Below are 26,241 nucleotides of genomic sequence, written 5' to 3'. Positions count from 1 at the left end.
TTCCTCTATTTCTTTTGGAAAGTTTGAATTTGACCCGGGAATTAACAAGTGCTCCAAGCGCAGCAGAATGAAGGACCATCCTTTTTTTACTTTTGAAGACTTATAAATCACCAAACTCAGAAAGTAATGACTTACTGTTGACATCTGACACCCTCATTGGCAGACCACTCGTACTTATTCGTACTTATTTAGATTATTGGGCACTATTATTTGGGACGGTTGACGTCTTGATGTGAATAAAAACTATACCTATGATTTCGTTTTTACATGGTAGGACAGGACATGCTTACCCTTCTCGAGAACAACTGGTGCTATCACAGATTTTAAGTGATCCATTCATGTGATTTTCATCGCTATGTTGCCTTTTACGCCCAATGGAATCGGCGGATATATATTGTAGAAAATTGTATTGCATTTGAATTATAGTTCAATAATTAAGCTATTTCAGTGAATCAATTCGGTTCTCAAGTTTCGTCTAACACTTCTGTTTTTATATCGCTGTATTTAAATTCACTTTCTATGATTAAACGGTATCATGTTTCTCTTTCTACCCAATTCAATTCAGTGGTTTATTGTATGTAAGGCCATTGGCCTATATACACGTGAGTTACATAGACATACAGTTGTATTAACATATATTGTAGAATTCGGAGTATCAAGACAACAACAACTGACGTAACACAAAAGCTTGATGAATGTATAAAGATACTTGTAGTTGAACGCTATACGTTTTGTTTGACAGCAGACATTCAAAGGTATCAGTTGATATACATGAAAACGACCAGGCGGGTAGATATTTCATTCTTGTTTTGTTATATACAGGGCAAATAAACATAAAATGAAATTCGTCTTCAGCACCCAGGTAACATAAGGGGCAAATTCTTAGTGACTTTACAGTATTTAAATATCTTCCTCTATTTACTTTTAACTCATTCAGACCAAGTCTAAAGCGTATAAAGGTATTGCGGAGGCGTTTGAATCTTAAATTTGAAAGATACGACTCTGGTTCAAGGAGAGACTTAATATTACGATGTGTGTCGTATCTCGAACTTCCTGAAAGTGTAGAGTGCCAATCCTGCCTGAACATATCTATATCACGTGTACGAAATTGTTGTAAAAACATATTTATGTCACCAATAGATTGCAAGATCCATATGAATCCAAAGCCATAATTGAAAAGAGTTAAGCGTATACCGGAAGCCCATGTGTTCTTCCAAATATCATCAAGATATACCAGCATATTATAGGCTTTTTGGGCAAACGATGTTCAGGCATACATAATTACTTCAGCCAATAGCGTAGGCATCGAGTATAAGAAGCTCTATGTAGTGGGAACCGCCCACATTCACTGTAAACCATATTACTGGGAGTTGACATGCTCACATTAAGAAATCTTTCACAGGCGAACAGGTGAACCTTTTCGATTGAATAATACTTTCGACAGCCCCATATTTCTGCGCCATACAATAAGATCGGCTGTATTTGATAATCAAACAGTTTAAAGAAAATGTGAGGTGTAACAACGCCAAGTTTATACACAACAGACTGCAATTTAAAGAAAGCTTCCTTTGCTCTTGTTGATAAATTTAACACCGATTTACTTAAGTTTAATGTACTTGTGAATAATATTACAAGGTATTTATATTCTCGGGCAATATCCATATATTCACCTTTATATATATGTCCTCTTTTCTCTCAGTGCAGTAGGTCCATTTTTCTTAAAATCACAAAGTTTACTTCAAGTTTCCATGTATCCGAATACATTGACAGAATGTCCAGTTGGTTCTGTAATCCTGATATGGTGCTTGACATAAGATTTACATCATCCGCAAACAGCAACATCAAGAGTTTTATTATGTCAGGTAATAGTTGGACTCCATGTTTTCCAGAAAGTGAAATTTCATTATATAGTTCATTGATGAAAAATGAAAACAGCATAGGGCTCAATACACATCCTTGACGCAGACCGATTGGACAGTCGAAAAAGTCAGTCACAGCTTCGTCACATCGAACACATGATTTAATATTTTGATAAATTGATTCAAGTATTATATACATTTTGCCATCCAAGTTGGGCTTTTGTAAACATTTTCACAATCGACGTCTATCCACAGAATCGAATGCACACGCACACGCACGCACGCACGCACGCACGCACGCACGCACACACACACACACACTCACACACACACGCACACAAATGGCAGACATATGGAGGACATTTCCAAATTTGACCCACTAATGACAAAAAAAATTACTATTTGACGCACGAATGACAAAAATTGCTTTTGGCAAATTTATGATCAATCGTATTCTACTTACGACCGATGATATCGTTTTGATATGGCAGGGCAGGACCTGATGACCCTTTCTCGAACATCTGGTGTCATCACAGACTGCACTTATACTATTATATAATTTTCAGTGCCTCAACTGAACCTGTTTGGGCGGATGATCGAAACTGGTTAGTCTTTGAAGCTGAAGTTTTATAGTTAAAAAAGATTATTTCATAGCGCGTCATACGACTCTTGCTCAAATTTATTTGATCAGGGTTAGTAAAGCTTTCAAAACGATTCATCAATGACAAAATGTTTTCTGAAGCAATTCAATATTTTGAGCTATACCATATGTTCCTGTATGTTTTATTCAGCTGAACAATTGACTTGCTTGAATGTGTTTGTGACGGGTGCCACCGGTGGGACAGGATATGCTCACCTTTTCGCGAACACCTAGTATTATCGCTATTTGATGGTGATTCATAAACACATGATGTAGTCGGAATCGTATAATCGACCCTGCTCAAAACAGAGATTAGCTATGTATATGGAAAGTCTTTTTGACTTTTGGGATACGATGACATACATCAACCAAGTCAGCGAGCCTGACCGTTAGTTGCCTCTTACGACAAGCACAGTCGCCTTTTACGGCAAGCAAGGTTTGCTGAAGACCTATTCTACCCTTGATCTTCACGGGTCTCACCTGACATGAATAGCCATCAAAACATGTACTAGAAGTCTACTTTAATGTGCATAGTCATTGAGGTCACACAGAGATAAAAGTATGTACAGTGACTCAGATAAGAGAATGCACTTGGATGCAAGAGTTACTTCTGCTGTAATTGCTTCGTCATTGACATGCTTAGCAACGTCCGTGACTATCAACATTCCTTCATACTTCTTTACTGTTGCACTTGTCACTTTTCGACACAATGCACCAACAGAACAGTTCATTCCAATGGCGGTGTATGGTTTATTGTTGATATAGTTCTAGCAGGTTTTCAGATTTTTCTTAAGGAAACCGCAGTTTAGCCTTCATACCTTTCGAGTAATGCTGTACTAAACACATTTGGATTTTGAAATTGAAATTCTTATCTAATCACCATCCAACTGTCTTAAAATGAAGAAAGAAGAGGAACCCAAGACATATTCCTTTGAAGGGAAGGAAATAAGAAGTAGCGTTGTGCTTGCAGCTTCTTTCTTAGTGGCCTTTTCTGCTTACATGGCCATTCAGAACCTACAAAGCAGTCTCAATGAAGCGGAAGATCTTGGAATCATTTCTTTGAACGTTCTGTATGGATGCATTATATTTTCTGGAATTATGGCACCGGCTGTAATCCGGTTCATGGGAATCAAAATGACGATAATCCTGTCTTGGGTGATCCACCTTTTGTACACAAGCTCGAACTTCTATCCGGCATTTTCCACCCTCATTCCTTCTTCAGTTCTTCTCGGAGCCATCACAGGTTTTCTGTGGACGAGTCAGAGTGTTTACATTTCAGTCTGTTCCTACTCTCTTGCCAAGTCTACAGGAGCAGTCCCTTACGACGTCCTCTGTAAATTGAATGGATTGTTCTTCACCATATTTGAAACCACCCAGATTCCAGGCAACCTTGTGTCGTCACTGATCCTACAATCAGGAACTTACAGCAATGTCACAGGAAAAGCTGTTTGTGGGTCTGACTATTGTCCTGGGGCATCAAACGGAACAGACATAGCCCCTCCAGAGATGAGTCTGGTGTACATTCTTCTTGGCATCTATCTTGGATGTGATATTATTGCTTTGATCATCACGATTATCTTCTTACCACCTTTACCGACAAGTGAGTGGAACAGCAATACCAGCTTGAAGCAGTCTCTGCGTTCCTTCTTCGTGACGTTATTCACCAGCAAGATGATATTCCTGGTTCCTTTCATAATGTTCCAATCGGTGGAACATGCCATATTATGGTCAGACTACACAAGGGTAGGTTATTTGTTCTTTAGCCATTGTATCATAATGAGATTGGACATTGTTGAGCAAGAACTGATATTTTCAAAGTGATATTTTCAATGTAGTGAAGTTAACACTTAATATTTTACTTCAGTGACAAGTCAATTTTTGATGTCTCCCGATGTGTGTTGCTGGATTACAAATCGCTTTCACACAAAATTTAGAAAACCTATCGATACTGTTGACATGAGTTTATGCACTGTTCCTTTCTGTATAAATCAGTATGTATGCAACGGGTAATATGTATTCTATAGGTAGTATATATTACTCAGGCAGAATGAATGCAAAAGACAGTACATATGCAATAAGCAGCATGTGTGCAATAGGCAATATATGCAATATGCGGCTTATATGCAACAGTCAGTTTATATACAATAAGCGGTAAGCATGCAACATTCAGTATATTTGTTTTCAACAGAAGGTACAAAATGGTATGCAATATGCAATGTGCAGTATATATTCAATAAACAGTAAGTGTGCAATAGGCAGCATATATACAATAGGCAGTATGTATGCATTAAGCAATATGTATGCAACAGGCCGAATGAATACAATAGGCAATATTAATGCAATAGGCAGTATCGATGCTAGGAGCAGTGTTTATGCAACAAGCAATATGTATGCAACAGGCAGAATGAATACAATAGGCAATATTAATGCAATAGGCAGTATCGATGCTAGGAGCAGTATTTATGCAACAAGACAATATGTATGCAACAGGCAGAATGAATACAATAGGAAATATTAATGCAATAGGCAGTATCGATGCTAGGAGCAGTATTTATGCAACACGCAATATGTATGCAACAGGCAGAATAAATACAATAGGAAATATTAATGCAATAGACAGTATAAATACATGACGCAGTGTGTATGCAATAGCCAGTTAGTATTTAATAGCATGGAATGTATCAATAGTCATCATCATACGTTCTGTTGCAGTCCTTTGTCAGCTGTCCTATCGGAATACAAATGGTTGGTTTCGTCATGACAACGTACGGGGCAACCACTGCGTCCTGTGCCTTCCTATTCAGTCGCATTGCGAAGTACGTTGGACGTTACATTCTCTTCTTCACTGCTGCTGTTTTACACGGCGGGGTATTTGTAACGCTGTATCTGTGGACGCCGACAAGCGACGACACCAAGTACATCTTCGTCATCCCCATTGTATGGGCTATTGGGGAAGGAATATGGCAAACACAATCCAACTGTAAGAACCTTTTACATTCATTTACTTCGTTATCCTGTTCAGTTTCTCTTATTGATAAAAGGGGCGGTCGGGTAGCCTAGTGGTTAAAGCGTTCGCTCGTCACGCCGAAGACCCGGGTTCGATTCCCGACATGGGTACAATGTGTTATCCCATTTCAAGTGTCCCCCGCCGTGATATTGCTGTAATATTGCTTAAAGCAGCGTAAAGCCATACTCACTCACTTATTGATAAAATCTCATAATTATCAGGACACAGGTGACCTAGTCGCCATTACAATAAAACTTACCCTGGGGAAAGTACAATTACGCAGGGAAAAGTCGGAAACACGACGTCATGTATCCTTGACGTAATATCGGACTTAACGCCATATCAAAGTCGACCTTGTTTTGATTTTCTTCAGCTCTGATAGCCATGCTGTTCCCGGAAAAGACCGGGCCAGCCTTTGCCAACTTCCACACATGGAAAGCCATCGGATTCACCCTTATATTAGTACTGAGCAACTTTCTGTGTTTGAAGACAAAACTTATTTGTGTGCTGGCTTTGTTAGCCTTGGCTATGACTATGTACACAGGCGTAGAGATTTATGCACGAGTGCAACAGAAGCGCAAAGTGGTCGCAGCTACCACTTCAATCAAAGTTAGCTCAAATGACACAAAGGAATCTAAATTTACAAACTGACACCATGTGCAAGATTACATACATGACAAGTGTGTGTATCAACATACATTGCTCTGAAGTAAAACTTCGTTTGTTCAAACTGTTGTTAACAAATGTGGTTCACACATTATCAGGAGTAAATATCTAATCAAGTTATAACCACCCTGCGTTCACTATGTAAATTTCCAAATATTCAGATTTTATGTTTATTGACGTTTCAGGCTACGTAATTACACGCGAAGACGATATAGAAACAATAATTGCGTTACATAATCGTTTCACTTTCATTGTGAAAATGACCCTTTCCATATTAAGAAATCTCTACCAACAGCAGAGTTCATAGGCTCCATCAAAGGAAATCTCAAAGGCAAAATAACGGTGAAAATAAAATGAATGGATCACTGAAAATCAGTGATGACATCAGATGTTCGCGAAAAGGGTCATCATGTCCTGCACTACCATGTCAAATCTTTATCTCAAGTATATTTTGCATTCACACCACGACGTCAACTGACGTAAGTAAAGTACGATTTATCATATTGACTCTTTATGTCTTTATGATTAATTTTGCAAGACGTTGGTTACAATTCTATGCGCGCTTTAATCAAAGTGTATCGTCAGCCCCTTGAAGTAGTGTGCATGGTGCTTTTTCTATCCTGATGAAGCACGTGGCATGATGTTTTTATAACTTTCTGTAAAGATAGGGGATATCTGGAAAGTTTATTGTTGTCGACAGGACGCAAAAAAATGCTGTTCAAGCACCTACATACGTTACGTGTGACACCATCTTACATGAAGGTAGATATGAGAGACGAGGGAGAGGTCAAGAACAGTAGCTAAGCTACACTGGAACGGAGGGGTCCTACATAGGACCATCATTCACATGATTCTGCAACAATCTAACCTACATTACCTAAGTATGTAGCCTCTGTCATAAGCTCCATCTTTACTGTAATGTGTGTGCGACAATGTCATGTGGCCTCATTTCAAGGACTTAATAAACATTTAAAAACATTTATAATTTTAAATAAAAACATGGTCTACGCATTCCTTTTAGTCTATGAAACAGTATATACAATAAGAACATCATGCACGAAAGATGCGTTCTTCAGCAAGTTAGCATGGTATGGCTTATCAGTACACTGGAAGCTTTGAAAGTAAGTACGTGAGTTTGGTTTAACGTCACTTTCATCAGTATATCAAGGGCATATTAGTCCGGCAGAGAAATGAATATTTTCCCCCAACCCAGAATTAGGGGATAAAGTTTTTTTTATTGCTGGATTTGTTTAATGATGTACTCTAGATTATGAAACTGACTGATGACACTCTGTCATCTTTGGGCATTTTGAAATATTCAAGATGGCCGACAAGATGGCCGCCATAACATGAAAATATCGCTTCCTTGCTAACAGTATGGAATATGATACCACTTTTGGAGCAAATCACTAATATTTTGCTTTCAACTAATTAGAATATGGTATTCTAAATGAACTGGTATCATTTAAAACATAATTTGATTCTTAAAAAGCAAGATAACTGGCAAAATGCCTGTCGAAACATTATAAAGTCAACAAGCACGGCATTCTTTTTAAGGATAATTGATTATTCTGAATTTTCAAAAATGAATATTGGCTCAAGGTTTTCTTCACATACATACAATCAGTTTAGGTTTCTTCCTCATCATCAATAACACAGTTAGTGAGTTGGTTGAAGCAGACACTGGAGCTACAATGTAATAGGAGAAGGCCTCGTAAGTGTGTCACTTGTGCCTAATCCATTTGGTTTTCCGAAATAAAATATGTTTAAATCAATACCGCCGCTTGTAGTTTAATTTTTGAAAAATAGCAGGACATTCAGCTGTCGGGGCTATGGGTCAGTGGGTGATTGACGATTTGTGATGGCGCCAGCTGGGGTAGGAGACGACACACTTTCCAAATTATTTCTCAACCTTATCTAATGCTAATTCAACAAGAGACACAGAGACACATAGTTTTTGATAGAGGCTACTTCTTATAATATATTGTTGATTAAAATATGTAAAACTATGTATCTCTGGCTGTCTTGTCATCCCTTCATTCAGTAAAGTGGACTGTTCCAACTACCCACATTACCTAATTATAAATCTCATCCAGGCATGGCATACCCACATCACCTAATTGTATTTTGGTACCTTGTGGGGAGAAATTAGGCGATCTGGGAGAACACCGTTATATCATCTAACAAGGCCAACTCTGCTCTTAAGTAAACAAGAACCTAATCAGTGAGGGGTCCTTTATCATCCATATTTGACTGCTTATAAAAATCTTATATCTCTCCTCACAGCTGGTTATTATATATTTTTGCTGCTGAATATTCGAAACAGAGTGATTGAGTTGGTACAACACATGTATACGGTTCCATTTTAAATGACTGCAGCGCTCCATTATGAAAACAAGTTGTTTTAACGCCGCTCTCAGCAGCATTCCAGTGATATATGACGGCGGTCTGTTGTATATGAAATAAATGCAAATTGAATCTTGAATCTTGAAAGTTGCAGCTTTTCCGCAAATCAGTATCACATGCAGTATACAGTATATCAGCCGCAATATACTGTATACAACATGCAGTATACAGTGTGTCGCGAGCTACGCGCTGGGCTGGACCAGTTCACCAGTTCACCAGCTGGGCCAGTTCACTCTGGTTTCATCTTCAGGCGGATGGTTATGTTCCGACTGATTGCAAAGAAAGTCACCGACAGTCGTACATTTCCCATTGCACGTCTTGACGACACATCTCGAATGTGAGCAGGTTTGCCTCTCGCGGTTTCTGTTGTAAATATATCCATCTAACATCAACTGCTCACTTCCACGCCGAGAGATGATGTACTCTACTTTCCTTAAACCATCCATATCGATACTGATAATGATACGTACCCCAAGATCATTTTTATTTGTTTGATGAGTACGTAATCTAAACTCAACTCCTTCAACTGATCATACAGTAAGACAATTAAGCTACTCCATAGTTTACACAGTTAATCTCATGCCTATTGAACCTGTGCTGAGAGTAAGGTAATTTAGGTTAATTAAACGAAATTATAACATTTATACTCCCTAAACTGTGAGTCCCCTATCCCTACTCAGTACTTTAATCTAATTAGGACTGATCCATTACACCTGTAGGTATATTCCCTCTTTGCCTAAATAGAAATGTCTAACAATTGGGACGTCTAACTAATGGGACGTCTAACTAATGGGATATAACCGGAGCACACATTTCCTGCCCCTCTCCCTTCTGCAAACACCTCATGGGGGGGGGGTGTAATGAGGTCACAGGTCAGGCGTGCACTCGTCAGTTGTCTGATACGGTCAAGAGTAAGATCTTCCGGACTATCGCTGCACTAGAGGAATGTGGATTGTTGATGAGGTACAACGTGTTTGAAACTGGGAGTTGAACACTAAGCACTTATAGAGAAGAGCTCACCATAAAACGTTATGGACTCGCGGACGGACTTGTGTTTTCAATTCAAGACGTACATGTATCAAGTTGAACTTTACGACAGATATAACTTGGTTACCGCTTCCTAACTGTAACATTAACTGAACTTTACGCCTTCTATACATATTTGTGATGGGGCGACAATGCGACAACGAGACATATTTTGACATTGAAAAATGTCGCGTTACGGCATTGTCGCCCTTTTGTAAAATATAGAAAAAGATTATTCAAAGAGCGACAATGCGACAACGCGACAATGCGACAAATGGCCAAAATATCGCGTTGTCGAATTGTCGCGCTTTGGTTAATTTCGACACGTTTTGCTTGTTTTTGTAAGGGCGTCAATGCGGCAATACGACAACGCGACAATGTCCCTTCCAAGATTCCATAGTGATCCGTGCAAATAAAACTGAGTTATGAAATAGAAGTTTAACATGCCAGTTAAAAGATAAAGTGTAAAAATGCGCTGATGAGTTCATCTGCATGCCGAGTCTATACGCTGTGATGAACAATAATGCTCTGAGCCAATACATTTTGTCAAATGTATGACATGTATTACCTGTAGGAACATATTGCTTATACTCGTCCATGTTTTTGACGGACAATATAATTTACATGCTCGGTAATAGTGAGGACGGGCATCATTGTGTGTTCAGGTGAACAATTGACTTGTCCTTGCATGTGTTTGTGACGGGTGCCACCTGTATGGGTGCCACCTTTCGCGAACACCCGTTGGATGGCCTGAACCACTTCGGATTTTTATCCCACATCAGTCTGATACACCGTGATATAACTAAAATACTGTTCAAAGTGGTGTTTAATGCGATCACCGTAGTGTGTTACTGCAACTGTCCAAATTTTGTGTAGTGATGTTATGTAATATGTAAAATAAAGCATATTCAATTATCCAATTGATTTGATTAGAATATACTTGCGTCAGTGTATTTTATTAACGCCCAAAACCGTATTTGTTAAACACATATAATAACAGATCATATACACGCATTGTGCCTTGACTTACTGTTAGCTTTAATAGGCCATTCCGGAATAAAATAGTTCCCCCCAAAGCGAGGAACATCTGTTTTAGTTTGTTTACAAGAAATGTATCCAAAAAAATAGCCTCATTAGATGAGAAGGTCCGTTAAGAACTACCTCAGTAAGTCAATCACAATGACAGAGCGTTGTAATACATTTACATCAAGTACAAAATGGCCGACACGATAAACGTGACGGGAGATATTTCCGAAGTTGTTAATTAACCTGTGGCGATTTCAAGCCTTTGTCATCACTGATCAATTGGCCGATCATTGAAAGGTGATTGTAAAGATGTGTCAAATAGATACTAAGGTAAATTCATAGATTGCTGTAGATTGTCACTACGGTAGTTTGGATTTTTGGTTGTTTTTTTTTCTCTAGGATCGGTATCCTTGAACGGGCATGCAACCAAACTCTATGACTTATCCCAGAGTATGCTAAGACGCTACGTTCAAAATTAAAGGGTCTAAATGATGAAAAACAACGCTTCTGTATGAATTCGTACTTGGGAATTCCCAGGGTTTTCCCCAGGAATGTGGAAGTAGTCAGTGTTTACGTAATTTCAAGAATACAGTCACGTGATAAACGTCATGTGACCCACCTCTCGTCCTATGGAAAAGCCGTGTATCGTGTAAACTTCACATTACAAAATTAGTTACTGTTATAACCAAATGAAACACAACCCATTATTCGATAGAGGTAACTGTACATAGCGGGGGGATATGTTATCTCAATAAACTTGGTAGCATGGTTTGGTTTGACTTCTTGGCGCGTGTCTGAATTCCATTACCATATTACATATCCTAAAACTGACTAATCAGCAAATCTCGCTGCACTGCGCGCGACAGATACTAGAGCAAGCCATGCCAGAAATACGAAACCTTATGCTTCCGAAAAGAAGCCTTTGGCATCACGTGCGTCGGGGGACCAGCGCCATCTGATTGGCCGTTAACAGTTGTACAAGGCGGAGCAAAAAGCATCGTTTTTCCGTCCATTTTACGCTTGAAAAACTCGACGCTTTTCCGGACACTTTCTAGACGCTAACCAATTAATCAATTTTAATGAATTTTTAGTCGTTTTTCGGTCCAATGACCATATACGGAAAAAAACGTCGTTTTCGTGTTTGCAGTGCATGCTGAGATGTCAAGTTCAAGCTTTGAGGCAGCCATTGAAAGGGACCAGTCATTAATTGTTCCATTCTTTTTTTCCAAAAAAGTTGGCCCAATCTGTTTTGGCCCAGTTTGTTTTGGCATGAATTTCTTAAAAGTATTTAACACAATTTAACATAACCATGTGTATAACAGACATAATAAGTTTTGCTTTATTTGCACCTCTTATGAGGTTACTATTATTTTTATTTATCTTTATTGTTTTTTATAATTTGATTTCAAAATGCAGTGGGAATTTATCTTATTTTGTAACTATAGAACATTAACAATCGTTAGAAAATCCACAAGCATCCCAGTTGACACTGAATAATATAATAACAAATGTATATATAACGATATATACTGATTTGGGGTTTTTCATAGACATTATTGCCTATTATTTTGATTAATTACATTTCCAAATGAAACTATTTCATTAAGAATAACATATTCTAATATGTTGAAGGCAAAACAATAGTGATATGCACCAAAAGTAGTCCCATATTCCATACAATTAGCACGGAAGAGATATTTTCATGTTTTAGCGGCCATCTTGGCGGCCATCTTAAATATTTTAAAATGCCCAAAGATGACAGAGTGTCATCAGTCTATTTCATAACCTAGAATGTGTACTTAAACAAATCCAGCAATAAAAAAAACTTTATCCCCAAATTCTTGGATTTTGTCCTCTCTGCCGGACTATATTAGCTTGACGTGGGAGGAAGTCTTAGACGTGACCATTGTGTTTAAAATCACCATAACGGCCCCGTGAAGATCCTGCCCAGAACCATGCTTGTCGTATTAGGCGACTAACGTCATCGTGTGGTCAGGTTCGCAGACTTTGTTGATGCATGTCATCGAATCCCAATTGCGTAGATCGATGCTCATGATGACAAGCAACATCTTATTTACAAACCGCCGTAGTATAGCTGGAATATTGTTGAGTGTGGCGTTAAAGAATACGATACAAGCAAACAAACACGAGCATGAGTATGATGTTAGAAACGTTATCGTGGCTAAGGGACACATCTCAGGACTACGAATTGCTGCCTTAGACGTCCGAGCCACCGTTCCCCTTGAAAAACCCGAACAAGGAGTTGTATCAATGAACATACAGTCGTGTTGAGAGTTTTTGTGACTCTGAATCGTTATGCACAGACCTAACTGTGAAGTAGATCAGACGGTTTCACGGTTATACTTAATTCTAGTTCAGGTGGGTAAATCAGTGGAAGGGAATTGGCTATTTGATAGTTATTGAACGAAAACAGATTATCAATATACCTGAAACTTCAGTTGAACCTCTTGGCCAGATTACCTTGTAAGTACCTTTGCAAGTCCGAGCAGAAATTCCGCATAATGAAACATATCAGCAAGAAGGGGATCACAATTTGTTTCCACAATGTTTTACATAGATGTTATCAATTATAATGAAGTGCAGCATTTCACATAGTATTTTCTCATTAAACATCAGCTGGCATTTGCTTTCATTTTTGACAAATTATCCTGAACTTCTGAAGAAGTTATGTAGCTATATTAATATAAATATGCATTCCAAAATATTCAAGAGCAGAATGGTTTTCCAAGAACATTCCAAATGGGATATATTTCTTTTGATTGCACAGTCTTAGGATGTCTGATAATGCCCGTGTTTTTGTATAGCCCAAAGTGCATTTCTGATTAAATGCAATGTTTTTTATACTTACCTGACGCTAGTGTGTAGCGTCAGGTAAGGTAAAACATGCTTTTCGTTTGTTTGTCTGCCTGTCTGTCTATCTGTTTGTTTTGGGAGGGGATTCCCGCGTTGCATAAGTTGAAAAGTTTGGAATGAAGTGTTTTGTTCAGTGGTAGCTTCAGTGTTTTGATCAAGATTACTCTACAGAAAGCGCAAGAGTGTGTGGTTGGGTGCTGCTTAATGCCTTAGCAAGCTTTTACCCAGGTGATCACGGCAACCTGTACACAATCAAGTGTGGGTCAGGCAAATCAGTGGTTGATGTTATGCGCACCGACTCATTCAGTCAGTGCACGACAACACGCTGACAACCAAGTGACCCAGTCTGGCTTACTGATTACTGATTCCATTTCGTCACCTCCAACGATAAGCAAAGCTGCTGACCTATGCCGACCCGGATAAGCGCGGACAGAAGACGCCAGTAAATATTAGTATTGGCTTCCTGGGGAGTATACAACCTAAGGCGCTTGAAAACTGACATTCATTACTATCTCATCCTGCAGGATACCCATTTACTCTGGGTGAACAGAGGCATATTACGAACAAAGTCACCAGTCTGAGGAGACACATGTAATATGTGTTTCAGTGTGGGGCACCACAGAAGCAAAATAGACTCTCAGAAGTCAAGCCCCAAGTCGGTCCCAATCCAACTACTTCCCGAGACCATCTCATCCTACCGAATACCAAGTACTCTGGATAAACAGGCATATTTCGGTACACCAATCTGAGAGGACAAATATAACACGTGCTTCAATGTGGGACAGGCCGGAGTGAGTGAGTATGGTTTTACGCCGCTTTTAGCAATATTCCAGCAATATCACGGCGGGGGACACCAAAAATGAGCTTCACACATTGTACCCATGTCTCGAACCCGGGTCCTTCACACAGACGAGGTGAAAGTGAACCAATATTGTACGGTTGCTTCGAGCACTTTTATAATAGACTTGTAGTTTGTTTGCTCGTATAGACACGGGTTTAAATCAATTCCTCAAAGATTTATAAAATTCATGAGAGTACAGACCTTTTGCAGAATCGATATGTGATAAACCATTCAACCTTGTAAATAGTGTGTATATATTATAAGTTGATTTTTAAAATTAAAATTATCATGTATCATTTATTTTCAAATGAAACTAGGCGACCGGATATATTCTTTATGGAATATTATTATTGGTACGATGTGGATCCAATAAATTCGGCTATACAGTTAAAACGTTTTGAAACATAATTAGGTTCACTCTACATAGGGGTATGCACATGTGGGTACGTATCATCACATTCCAATCGAAATCGTATACAAATCATAAATATGTTCATGTTTGTGAAAGTCAAGCCAAGATAATAATTTAACAACCAGTGTTTATACATAAACAATACTGATTTATTCCATTCATTACATAAATACGGTCATACACATAAGAATCTTTTACAATCCTTCATTATTCTTGAACAAAGTTATTTACAATAATAGAAAGTCTCTTCACAAAGTTATACAGCACTACCCCATCTGTATTATTTGCATCTCAAAATATATACATGCACATATATTTATATATAATTTCATATACATGCTCTATATACATATATATAAGTACTGCATAAATATTTAAAGTATCATGTTAACATTAATGCTATCGTAAAAACAAATGTGGATACCTAACAAACTTAGTGTTTATTACATCTAAAAATAGTATGTACTTATATTTTGCCTATAGTTTATGTAAGATTGCTGGATGTGTTTCCATGGCACTTGAGGTCCGGTGCAGATCTGGGCCCAAGTATGATTTGTTAAATGCTGACTAAAGTGGATCGGGTGGTCCGACTCGACCGTTGCTCATGTTTTCAGTAACTGTTTTCCGGGCCTAGCCACCACCGCTTTATAGCAGGATTATTACTGGGTTTCGTTCACTTCCTTACACACTGCAGAATAGGTCTCAAAAAGGTATACTATTATAAGGGAAACTTTTGTATTCTGGTGAGTGGGTGTGGTAAGAGAGGGGAGGGGGGAGGGGCTGTGATTTTGTTCGGAGGCTAAATATTTTTTCGTCTACAGGTGTAAAACAAGATATATTTCTAATGAAAACTATGAGCCTAACTTCCTATTTTTCGGCTACAGGTGCACAACAAGATATATTTTAAATGAAAACTATGAGCCTAACTTCTTATCTTTTCGGCTACAGGTGCACAACAAGATATATTTTTAATGAAAACTATGAGCCTAACTTCTTATTTTTTCGGCTACAGGTGCACAACAAGATATATTTTTAATGAAAACTATGAGCCTAACTTCTTATTTTTTAGGCAACAGGTGCAAAACCAGATATATTTTTAATCAAAACTATGAGCCTAACTTCTTATTTATTCGGCTACAGGTGCACAACAAGATATATTTTTAATGAAAACTATGAGCCTAACTTCTTATTTATTCGGCTACAGGTGCACAACAAGATATATTTTTAATGAAAACTATGAGCCTAACTTCTTATTTATTCGGCTACAGGTGCAAAATCAGATATATTTTTAATGAAAACTATGAGCCTAACTTCTTATTTATTCGGCTACAGGTGCAAAACCAGATATATTTTTAATGAAAACTATGAGCCTAACTTCTTATTTATTCGGCTACAGGTGCACAACAAGATATATTTTTAATGAAAACTATGAGCCTAACTTCTTATTTATTCGGCTACAGGTGCAAAATCAGATATATTTTTAATGAAAACTATGAGCCTAACTTCTTATTTTTTCGGCTACAGGTGCAAAATCAGATATATTTTTAATGAAAACTATGAGCCTAACTTCTTATTTATTCGGCTACAGGTGCAAAACCAGATATATTTTTAATGAAAACTATGAGCCTAACTTCTTATTTTCTCGGCTACAGGTGCACAACAAGATAAAGTTTTAATGTAAACTATGAGCCTAACTTCTTATTTTTTCGGCTACAGGTGCACAACAAGATATATTTTTAATGAAAACTATGAACCAAGGCCAAGGCCCCGTACCCACTGAATTATCAAAGAGTCGGTCGCTAAGAATTCAGTGCAATTGTTTATAATTTACTGATTCTCTGAATCGTACTTTTATCCACAAAGGTATATGATAACGGAAATTCCAAGTAATGTTGGATGCGTCCTGAGAGAAATATAAAACTTTGAGCAAAGAGTCAATGTACATATGATTAGTGCCTCCATATAGTTGTCCACAGCAATAACAGGGCACATACGATGGAGCCAATATAGTCCGTCCTGCTTGCTGTTGTTGCCCTGGAAAAAAGAATGAAATATTATTAATGAAACGATTATGCATGTTAATTATGTGAATAGTTTGCTTATGTTTATTTAGCATCGTGAGAATTTCACGGAAATTAACAAGCAGAATGTAGCGCCACCCACGTGTTTTTCTTTTGGGTGGTTATATGAATTAGAGTTAGAAACTAAATTAGAAATTGGAATACTGTCAGTAAAGACCAGGGTACATCCTTATTGGCCGACTATTGGTCGGGTAATAATAAGAAGAAGCAGAAGAATTCAGTGCAAAGTAGCACTCAGGTGAATACCCATCGAGCAGCATTGTTATTACCTTGGTGTAATAATAATAAAAATAATGATAACACAAACAACAATAATAATAACCGTCAATGTGTGATTTTGCATCAAAATGTAAATATGAAATGTAGACTATGTAATGAATTTAATGAGACTGTCCAACAACACATTGATGCCCAGCCTTGGCACAAACAGTATCTTAAGCGACAAGATGGAGTGACTCGATCTTTTTATGACCGTCTTCGGCATGCTTGTGGTTTTGACTCAGAGGTCCGTCCAGGGTCGTCAAAAATTATCAAATACAAAATTTTTCGGAATAGGCCCGTTTACAGCCTCAGGCCTTTCCAGGCCAACAAACCTGATCGTGTCCTTTTTGATAAATCCAATGAAATCATTTACATCATTAACTTTTCTGTCCCTTTTGACACTAATATGATTGACAAGATTCAGGAAAAAACATGGCAAATATGCGGACCTCGCTTTCGAAATGTCACGCTTGCCTCCCAAGTACATAGTGGTCCTACTCCCCATTGTTCTCCATGCCTTAGGCTTGGCACCTCCCAATCTGTTGACTGACATTGGGAGAGTACCCGGCTTTTCTACCAGGAATACAGCCCTGCTGACAATATGGGTTATGCAGAAAACTGCAGTGTTGGGGAGTCTTCACATTCTTCGAAAAGTTTTCGGTGGATTCCACAAGGCAGCACTTACTTGGAGGCGTAGAGGGGGCAGGGGCCCTGAGCTGATGATGTGGCTGACAAGTCTGACTGTGCCAGGATCACCCAAACCCTCTTTGCTGCATTTATTTATATTAATCTGTATATAATAATTTACTTAAATGAATGCTCACGACGTCACAACATTGTGCACTCGATTTTAATTCTCCGGTACCAGAAGGTTAACAATGATTTCGTTTCAAATTCGTTATCAAATAGTTAGTTAGGTATTAGGCGTAGGGTGTTTCCAGGTTAACTTACGTGTTCGGACAAGACTGGAGTATCCACTCGGGTACCCCCTTCTTTGGATATCCACTCCTGGCAGTTCGTGCGTTCAACCTCACGTGACTGAAATGATATCATAACAGTATAACAGACGCCATTACACTGTCTGCGCTTCTAAAGATTACCATATTCTATTAAACCGTCGATCTACATGGACACGTTATGTGAAAGGTGACTGTCAAGATGATACCCCTGAGTCGGCAGTTGACTCACCCACATGTGATTCAGTACCTTCAAATCTACATGTACATGAACAGCATAGTTTCTAAAATTTAAAACGTCAACGCCAGAGAATAACTCGACTTTATGACGAAACAGATTCCATTGGGAGTGAAAGGCAAAATTATCGGTGAAAATTATATGAATGAATCACTGAAAATCAGCGATGGGACCAGGTGTTAGCGAAAAGGGTAAGCATTACACATTACACATTATTATTATTATTATTATTATTATTATTATTATTATTATTATTATTATTATTATTTATTATTTTTTATTATTATTGTTTTCCATTGAGATTAAGAATCTCCTACAATCGGATTAAAACAAGGTACGTCGTTGTATATACGCCTACATAGATTTCTGATCGACATACTTTGCACGGGAGGAAATAATAACATGCACTACGGCCAATGAGTAAATCAAATCAACAAAATTCTTTCCAAAGTCATTAGATATATCTGCTAAAAGCAGAGTCTATTCTGACTTAATCATGAGCATGTGCTTATGAATCACTATCAAATTGTGATTATACCAGGTGTTCGCGAAAGGTTGAGCGTATCCTGGTCCACCAGTGACACCTGTCACAAACACATGCAAAAGCAAGTAAATTGTTTAAACATCAAGGCTTAAATGGATTGCTTTTGTAAATGGACCCGTGAAGATTCCAGATTGAAATACGTCCACGACAACATTTACTGGTCGCAAGAGGAGCCCAAATGGATCAAGTGGTCAGGTTCTGTGACTTGGTTGATTGCGTGTCATTGTAACCTGGCGGCGTGGATCGCTGCTCATAATATCAATCACTGGATTGTCCGCTATCCAACCACTTTCCCTTTTCACCCTGTTCTGATTTCGGCCAGCGTTCTTGTCTGTAGTACCGTCTATGAACGAGATACCAACGTCCAGACATACACAGAAAACTTACACCAGACCATTGAATACTGGTCGTGTTTAACTGTTGAGGAACAACCCGTGTCATGTTGTCGAGTTATACTATTATTCGATTGTGCTCACTAGTGGGAACAACCTCCAATTACACTCATGATAATATTAATACGAGACTGATGTCGAGTGAAGAACCTTTAAAACAGTTCGAGAGCATTAATGAAGACATGAAAAGGTAACAATATTTTTAATGTTCGCAACGACGTTTCGGGTTACATCTTGCCTCCTCATAACATATACCGAACACAAAAAGTTAGAGAAAATGAATATTTTGGGGGATAATTTTGGGAAATTGTGTATTTCACAAGAAATATTCCCAAATATATTCATGATCCCTAACTTTTTTTGTGCAGTTTATATCACAAGCATTCAACTATTAGGGGCAAGAAACGTCGTTGCAAACAATAAAGACGTTAATGGCAAAAAACATCCTGAAGTACCCCAGTACATGTAGGCCGAGAGACAACACATGGAAGAAAAGAGACAGAAAGACCTATTATAATCTAGAAAGAGGGAAAATCTTGCAAACGTACTTATCGTTGTGAATAAAATATACGTCCCCGTCAGTATATTTTGTGACAAGGGGATATTTGGAAGGATTGTGAGACCAGAAACCTTGAAAGTCCAATCCCTTTGGACGTACCACGTTGTAGTGGGTCTCGTCCCAGATCCACCATTTTGTTCGCTGAAAGGGGAAACAACTCTTGCTGCATTATAGTTCTTTATTGACATTTTGAAGTTCCTGGAAACACATTTCATGCGAAATCTGGTTCATCAAGAAACTACTAGCTAGCAGCCTTAGAATAAGTTTTGGGACTAGAGTAATAACCTCTTGATAGTGAGAGTGAGTATGGTTTTGCGCCGTTTTTAGCTATATTCTAGCAATATCACGGCGGTGGACATCAGAAATAGGCTTCACACATAGAACCCATGTCGGGAATCGAACCCGGGTCTTCGGCATGATGAGCGAACGCTTTAACCACTAGGCTACCCGACCGCCGCCAACCTCTTGATAATAACAATAACCTAACAATGGTTTTCTTATCTATATCTCGGTGCTAGGTAGTAAGACACATCAACAAATACAATGGTCACTGAAACTAGAATGGAAGACAATTCTTCCTCGACTCTACGTATACTCTGGCCCAATTCAATACCAGTGGCGAATGTGTCAGGGTATGTATCATAAGACACTGAATCGAGCATCGCTGCTGAGATGTAGGGTGATGGTCTCACCCCAAACATGAATATGGACGGGAGGCCATTTTCAGCCACCGCTACAGCTGAGATCGGCGGTTCTGGCAGTTGGCCGACATTGAAGCCCTTGGGGTAGTCCCTGTCGAGGGTATATCCTGTAAACCGCCAAACGCTAGGACCTGAAACCAAGGTAAATATATTGTAGAAATAGTATTTCATTTCAATTTTAGTCTAGTTTAAAATTCTGTTTTTGAATCAGTTGAACTTGCCTCAAATTGGTGCCAAATCAGTGATTAAATTGAGTTTCTATGATTTGTTTGTTTGTTGTTTAACGCCGCACTATGCAATATTCCAACTACATGACGGCGGTCTGCAAATAATCGAGTCTGGACCAGACAATCCAGTGATTGACATCATGAACATCGATCGATGACATGCATCAACCACCCGATCCCGTTTGTCGCCTCTTATGACAAGCATGAGTTTCTATGAATAAACGTTGTCATGTAACTGTCAAGGTCATACGTCCCTATAGTATGTACCGGTGTTTTGTCTCAAATGGGTCATCGTAGTTATCCTAGTATGTGCAAACCTTCACAAGCAGCTCTTGGCATCTCAGGTAGTGTTATCTCTGGTCATCTCAGGTAGTGTTATCTCTGGTCATCTCAGGTAGTGTTATATCTGCTGGGGTATTACCTTTCTCACTTCGTCCGTGACGAACTATTACTCTTAATACATGGACATATCATATGATTTTATTCCTAAATATATTTCGTAAAATACTTATATTATATATGTTACCTCGATTACTCGATTCGATTCCAAGGTATCAAATCAAATCACAAAGTATCAAATCACAAATCAAACTACCTATGATCGAATGCATAGGAGTAACTGTTAACTGAATGTCACGTAAATAACGCATACTATTTCAAACAGGATGTCTCTGGAATTATTTTGAAGGGAATTAGATCATATCTTGAGTTTGCATTATGGGAAATGTTTTCATAAGGAAAATAGTATTTAAAAGACATAATATACATCTACCATTGTCATAGCTTGACAGCCAATACAGCAATTCTGGCACAGATGCTCGGACTATTTGACTGTTCGAACCCAAACCTATATTCATACAACAAACACCTAACACTGTGTGTGTACTTTAACATAACGGATGAGACTCAGTGTGAATGGTATTACGCCACTTTTAACAATATTTACATATTACCCATTTGACGACAAAACGCTGTAAATGCCGAAGACCTGACAGCGTAACAAGTAAAATTTCATAACGTTTTTTGATATGAAGCGGCCAGGAGATTTTAAATAATGGTTATACGGGGGGTGATGAATGTGACACTCACCCATAAACATGAAGGTCTTTGTTCGTCTGTTTTGGTTCATCGTGAAAGCAAAATCCACCTCCACGGGTGCTCCAGGGAACACAGTCTGCAGCCTCTGTGGGATACCTTGAGCATACCGCCCGTCATTGATTGCATATGCTAGGTCCATGTAGATCCCATATGCCTTTCTGTCAGTACCTGTGTGAAAAGTTATTTCAATTATTGTAGCACAGGAGACATACCATGAGGGCGACACTGAAAACATAACATTAGAATGACAATGGAAACGTACCATAAATGTGACACTGGCGACAAACATAGAGAGTGTGCGATTCGCGGTGCAGTGTGCATACTTTAGACGTGCAAGAATCTGATGATCATGGGTTCGAATGAGAGATTCTTAATTATTATGATTCTTCGTTTGCCTCCACAATGTCTAAGACCTTCAGACTTTGGGCTTTCCTCCCGAAGCTGATCACTGGAATACCTTTCATAACAGCGTAACACCAGTTTGTTTGTTTGTTGCTTAACGCCACACTCAGCAAAATTCCAGCTGGTCAGCCATATTCCAGCTTTATCACGGCGGTCTGTTAATAATGGTCTGGACAAGACAATCCAATGATTGACGTCATGAGCATCGATCCACGCAATTGGGATAAGATGACATGCGTCAACCAAGTCTGCGGGCCTGACCATCCGATCCCGTTAGTCGCCTCTTACGACAAGCATAGTCGCCTTTTACGGCCAGCATGGTTGCTGAAGACCTATTCTTACCCCGGATCTTCATAGCGTGACGCCAAACTAACTCTCTAAGTTTAGACATACCCCACACAACAGCCTGGAAGAGACTGTTACACGTTGGAACTGTGGGAGCTCGTGTTGGTACGAAACCTCCTAGCGTTGGAAACCATCCATCTGGCTTTCCTGTACCAAACATAAATAAAACTCTCAAACATGTTAAGCTCAAGCCACACATTAACCATCGATAGGGTTACATTGAACTCTGGATATCCTTTATGGATATAAACTGTCTGGCTAAAGAAAGTATACACTTCAAAACTGTCATATTGCGACCACTGTGTATTAATACGTCATGTGCACGTAATCTGCACTCACTGCACTAGTGAGATACTCATTAGTATGATGCAGGTAATATCGCCCGTGATATCCGTATCAAATACATCAATATGGGATAAACATTTCTCGTTGGTTTCAATAGTCATGATGATTTTTTAATGCAATTGCGCCAGTTCTGAAACTAATACTTTGGAGAATAGCTCTCATGGCGTAAAAGTCATGCATATGAAAAAATTCGAATCGCTGATGTATTTATAGTTCGGCCTCAAGTCATGATTTTTGATGCAATTGCGCCAATATTTTTCATGAGGGTCGACCATGTAAGAATGCTTCCACACACCAAATGTTTTAGTTCACAACCTTCAATTTATATTATTACAGAGATATATGACATCACACATGGTGATCTTCACTGAAGTAAGTTGACGTCACAACACTTTATGACGTCATAGCACAGTTGTACTCTAGCACCCATAAGGTACCTTTTCTCCTGATTGGTCACGCGTATTTAACAAAGTCACACACAGAAAACATCCATATCAAATCCGTTGCCTTATATAACATCAAAATATGTATCAAGAGGCAATTAAATCTATTTATGGCATTAGTCCCATATACACACACCGTATAAATATTGTATGGCATTGATGTCGTCATCAGAGAGGTCGTATGTTCTCTTGACGCCTGAGTAGTAAGCGCTCATAAGTGCCCCATCAACGTTTGAGTGCTGCAAGCCGAGCGAATGGCCAAACTCGTGCGCAGCAACTTTCTCTAAGTACTTCCTTTCCCAGTCTTTGTTGTCAACGTCAATCGTCCACAGCTCATCGTTGTCAAAGTGGGCGTCTCCAGACAATCCTCCACTTCCGGGGGGAAAGGCGTGAGCAAGCACATTGCCTAATAAACAGAGAATTGACACGTGATGTTGTAATTAGGTCAGTAACATGTATGCCGTTACCAAGTGATTTACGTTGCAGTATTCCAATTATATAACGGCGTGTCAGCTTGATGTGAGAGGAAAACCCAAAGTGATGTAGGTCTGAGACGTTTACCACTTTGGTGAAATCTACGAGCACGGGCATGGTGCTGACAAATCTAGAAACATAATCGGGGCGAACCGGGATGCGAATGAATAAAAGCGACAAAACCCTTTCCATATTCATCAGAAATCTCTTCCAAAAGCAGAGTCAATTCTACGATTCCGACTTTCTCATGAGCATGTGTTTAGGAATCACTATCAACTAGTGACGATACCAGGTGTTCGCCAAAAGGTGAGCGTATCCTGCCCCACCAGTGGCACCCGTCACAAACACATGCAGAGGCAAGTCAATTGTTCACCCACGATCATAGGTTTATGGTACGCCTCCCGTACACTAGACTAACATTAAGTCTCTGAAATGAACATATTTTACTGCAAAAAAAAAAGTGGTTAAATTATAGTTATAAAATATAATAAAAAGGAGCCAAGAGACTTTCTTCATTTCCTAATACTGCAGTAATCTAGACTTGCCAAATATTAAGTAAGGATAAGATATATGGATGAGCAACTTCTTTATTACAATTAGGAGCGACGTTTCGGTGTAGATTTTAATATCGTTATCAAGCAAGTGTTAGAACCTACATCGAAACGTACTTGTACTCCAACTTCTAAATGCCTCAGAGTCTCAAAGAAGTTGACAAATATTATAGACTTGCACGGGCTGTATTTGATATATTTGTTTCAGGATCTGTATGGCTTACAACCAGCACACCGTAACATGATCCTGTGTTGCTGTGATAGCAATGTGTAGGCATGTGATATCACGTATCATGTTGAAATGGTGTTGCGTATTTCATTTAAATGTAAATATACAGAGTCCTATGGCATGAGTTGTAAGTATTTGCGTATTTTCTTAATTCTCACATTTTACATGACACAATTCTACAAGGTCAGTAACCATTACACCTAAAGGAACGGGGAACTGGTCAAAAGGGCAACACTAAAAAGTCAAAAGGACCGCAGACACACTAGTTACAAGGGCAACACAAAAATGTCAAAAGGGCAACACTAAAAAGTCAAAAGGGCAACACTAAATAGTCAAAAGGGCAACACTAAAAGACAAAAAGGCAACACTAAATAGTCAAAAGGGCAACACTAAAAAGACAAAAGGGCAACACTAAATAGTCAAAAGGGCAACACTAAGAGTCAAAAGGGCAACACTAAAAAGTCAAAAGGGCAACACTAAAAAGTCAAAAGGGCAACACTAAATAGTCAAAAGGGCAACACTAAAAAGTCAAAAGGGCAACACTAAAAAGTCAACAGGACCACAGACACACTAGTTACAAGGGCCACACCAAAAAGGTAGAAGGTCCACATGCCGAAATATCAATAGGTGGCCTAAATAGCGTAGGTTTATATTAGCTTGCTCTCCACTTACTTTTGTCAATAGTGAAGCTTGTGTGTTTGTTTTGTTTGTTTGTTGTTCAAAGCCGCAGTCAGCAATATTCCAGCTGTATGACGGCGAAACTTGTGTGTTGCCTTTAGTGAACCTTTGTAATACACACTTCCATTCTGTGTTCATTGACCTTTGATCATTAGTGATACCTGTGTGTTGTCTTTACTACTGTTTTGTAATATATATTTTGTGTTGATTAACCACACTGGTTTGTCAGTATGATGGATATAAAATGGCTGCTAAGTGTTTAAAGTGTCTGAAGAATCTGCATTCTCTTTACTACTGAAAGCTATTGTTCATCGGAACTTCAACATAGGAATGGTCTGTGCTTAACCAGTCTGTGCGCAAAGATGTGCTTTGTGATGCTGATGCGTGCCTACTGTTAAAGATATTTGTTATGAAATCAATAATGATATAAAAGATTAAAAAAATGTATACTTTCATATTTATATTGTCATCACAACAACAACTTCAACTTCGATTTATGTCCATTTCATAAAATATGTATCAGTTTAGGAGTTCGTATTACTGTATTCTGTCATGGGCATTGCACACGTGTGATATTATGCAGTAAGGGCTTTCATAAGATATATACTGTTAGTTTACCGACCAATTCGTGGGGTTCTCCCGACCCCCTGATTTTGCAAACGAAAGACACACGCACGCACGCACGCACGCACGCACGCACGCACGCACGCACGCACACACACACACTTTATAAAACCTCGACACTGAAGGATAACATGCGGGATGAAGCTGAAATACTGAAACACACGCACAATACAGCCACTACATCAACTTTAGCGAATATTCAGTCGCAATTACTCTCAGCCAAAACAGATTCAATTGGGCGTGAAGGGTAAAATAGTGATAATTACATGAATGGGTCACTGAAGATAGTGATGACGCCAGGTATTCGCGAAAAGGGTAAGCATGTCCTGCTGTATT

The 26,241-nt window shown here is 38.8% G+C and overlaps 2 protein-coding genes across 2 annotated transcripts in view; one reads left to right on the top strand and one right to left on the bottom strand.

The window, feature by feature from the left end:
- Window positions 1–3,094: 3,094 nt before the first annotated feature.
- Window positions 3,095–7,947, top strand: LOC124113798 (protein unc-93 homolog A-like). Its single transcript, XM_046474319.2, has 3 exons — window positions 3,095–4,242; window positions 5,212–5,479; window positions 5,880–7,947. The coding sequence occupies exons 1-3, from the start codon at window positions 3,397–3,399 to the stop codon at window positions 6,155–6,157; spliced, it is 1,392 nt and encodes a 463-aa protein (XP_046330275.2). The 5' UTR covers window positions 3,095–3,396; the 3' UTR covers window positions 6,158–7,947.
- Window positions 7,948–14,888: 6,941 nt separating this feature from the next.
- Window positions 14,889–26,241, bottom strand: part of LOC124113799 (neutrophil collagenase-like) — a 29,805-nt gene continuing 18,452 nt past the window's right edge. The window contains exons 6-12 of the mRNA XM_046474320.2: window positions 23,486–23,755; window positions 22,610–22,708; window positions 21,806–21,982; window positions 20,481–20,620; window positions 19,778–19,929; window positions 18,051–18,137; window positions 14,889–16,791 (exon numbers count right to left, since the gene is read on the bottom strand). Of these exons, the coding sequence (XP_046330276.2) occupies window positions 16,707–16,791; window positions 18,051–18,137; window positions 19,778–19,929; window positions 20,481–20,620; window positions 21,806–21,982; window positions 22,610–22,708; window positions 23,486–23,755 (1,010 nt within the window). The 3' untranslated portion in view covers window positions 14,889–16,706. The remainder of the gene's footprint in view (window positions 16,792–18,050; window positions 18,138–19,777; window positions 19,930–20,480; window positions 20,621–21,805; window positions 21,983–22,609; window positions 22,709–23,485; window positions 23,756–26,241) is intronic.

Source organism: Haliotis rufescens, unplaced genomic scaffold, assembly GCF_023055435.1.
Source record: "Haliotis rufescens isolate VD_foot unplaced genomic scaffold, xgHalRufe1.0.p SCAF_38, whole genome shotgun sequence".
NCBI classification, from domain to species: domain Eukaryota; kingdom Metazoa; phylum Mollusca; class Gastropoda; order Lepetellida; family Haliotidae; genus Haliotis; species Haliotis rufescens.
The sequence above is the reverse complement of the archived record's forward strand: the minus strand, read 5'-3'. Positions and strand labels throughout refer to the sequence as shown.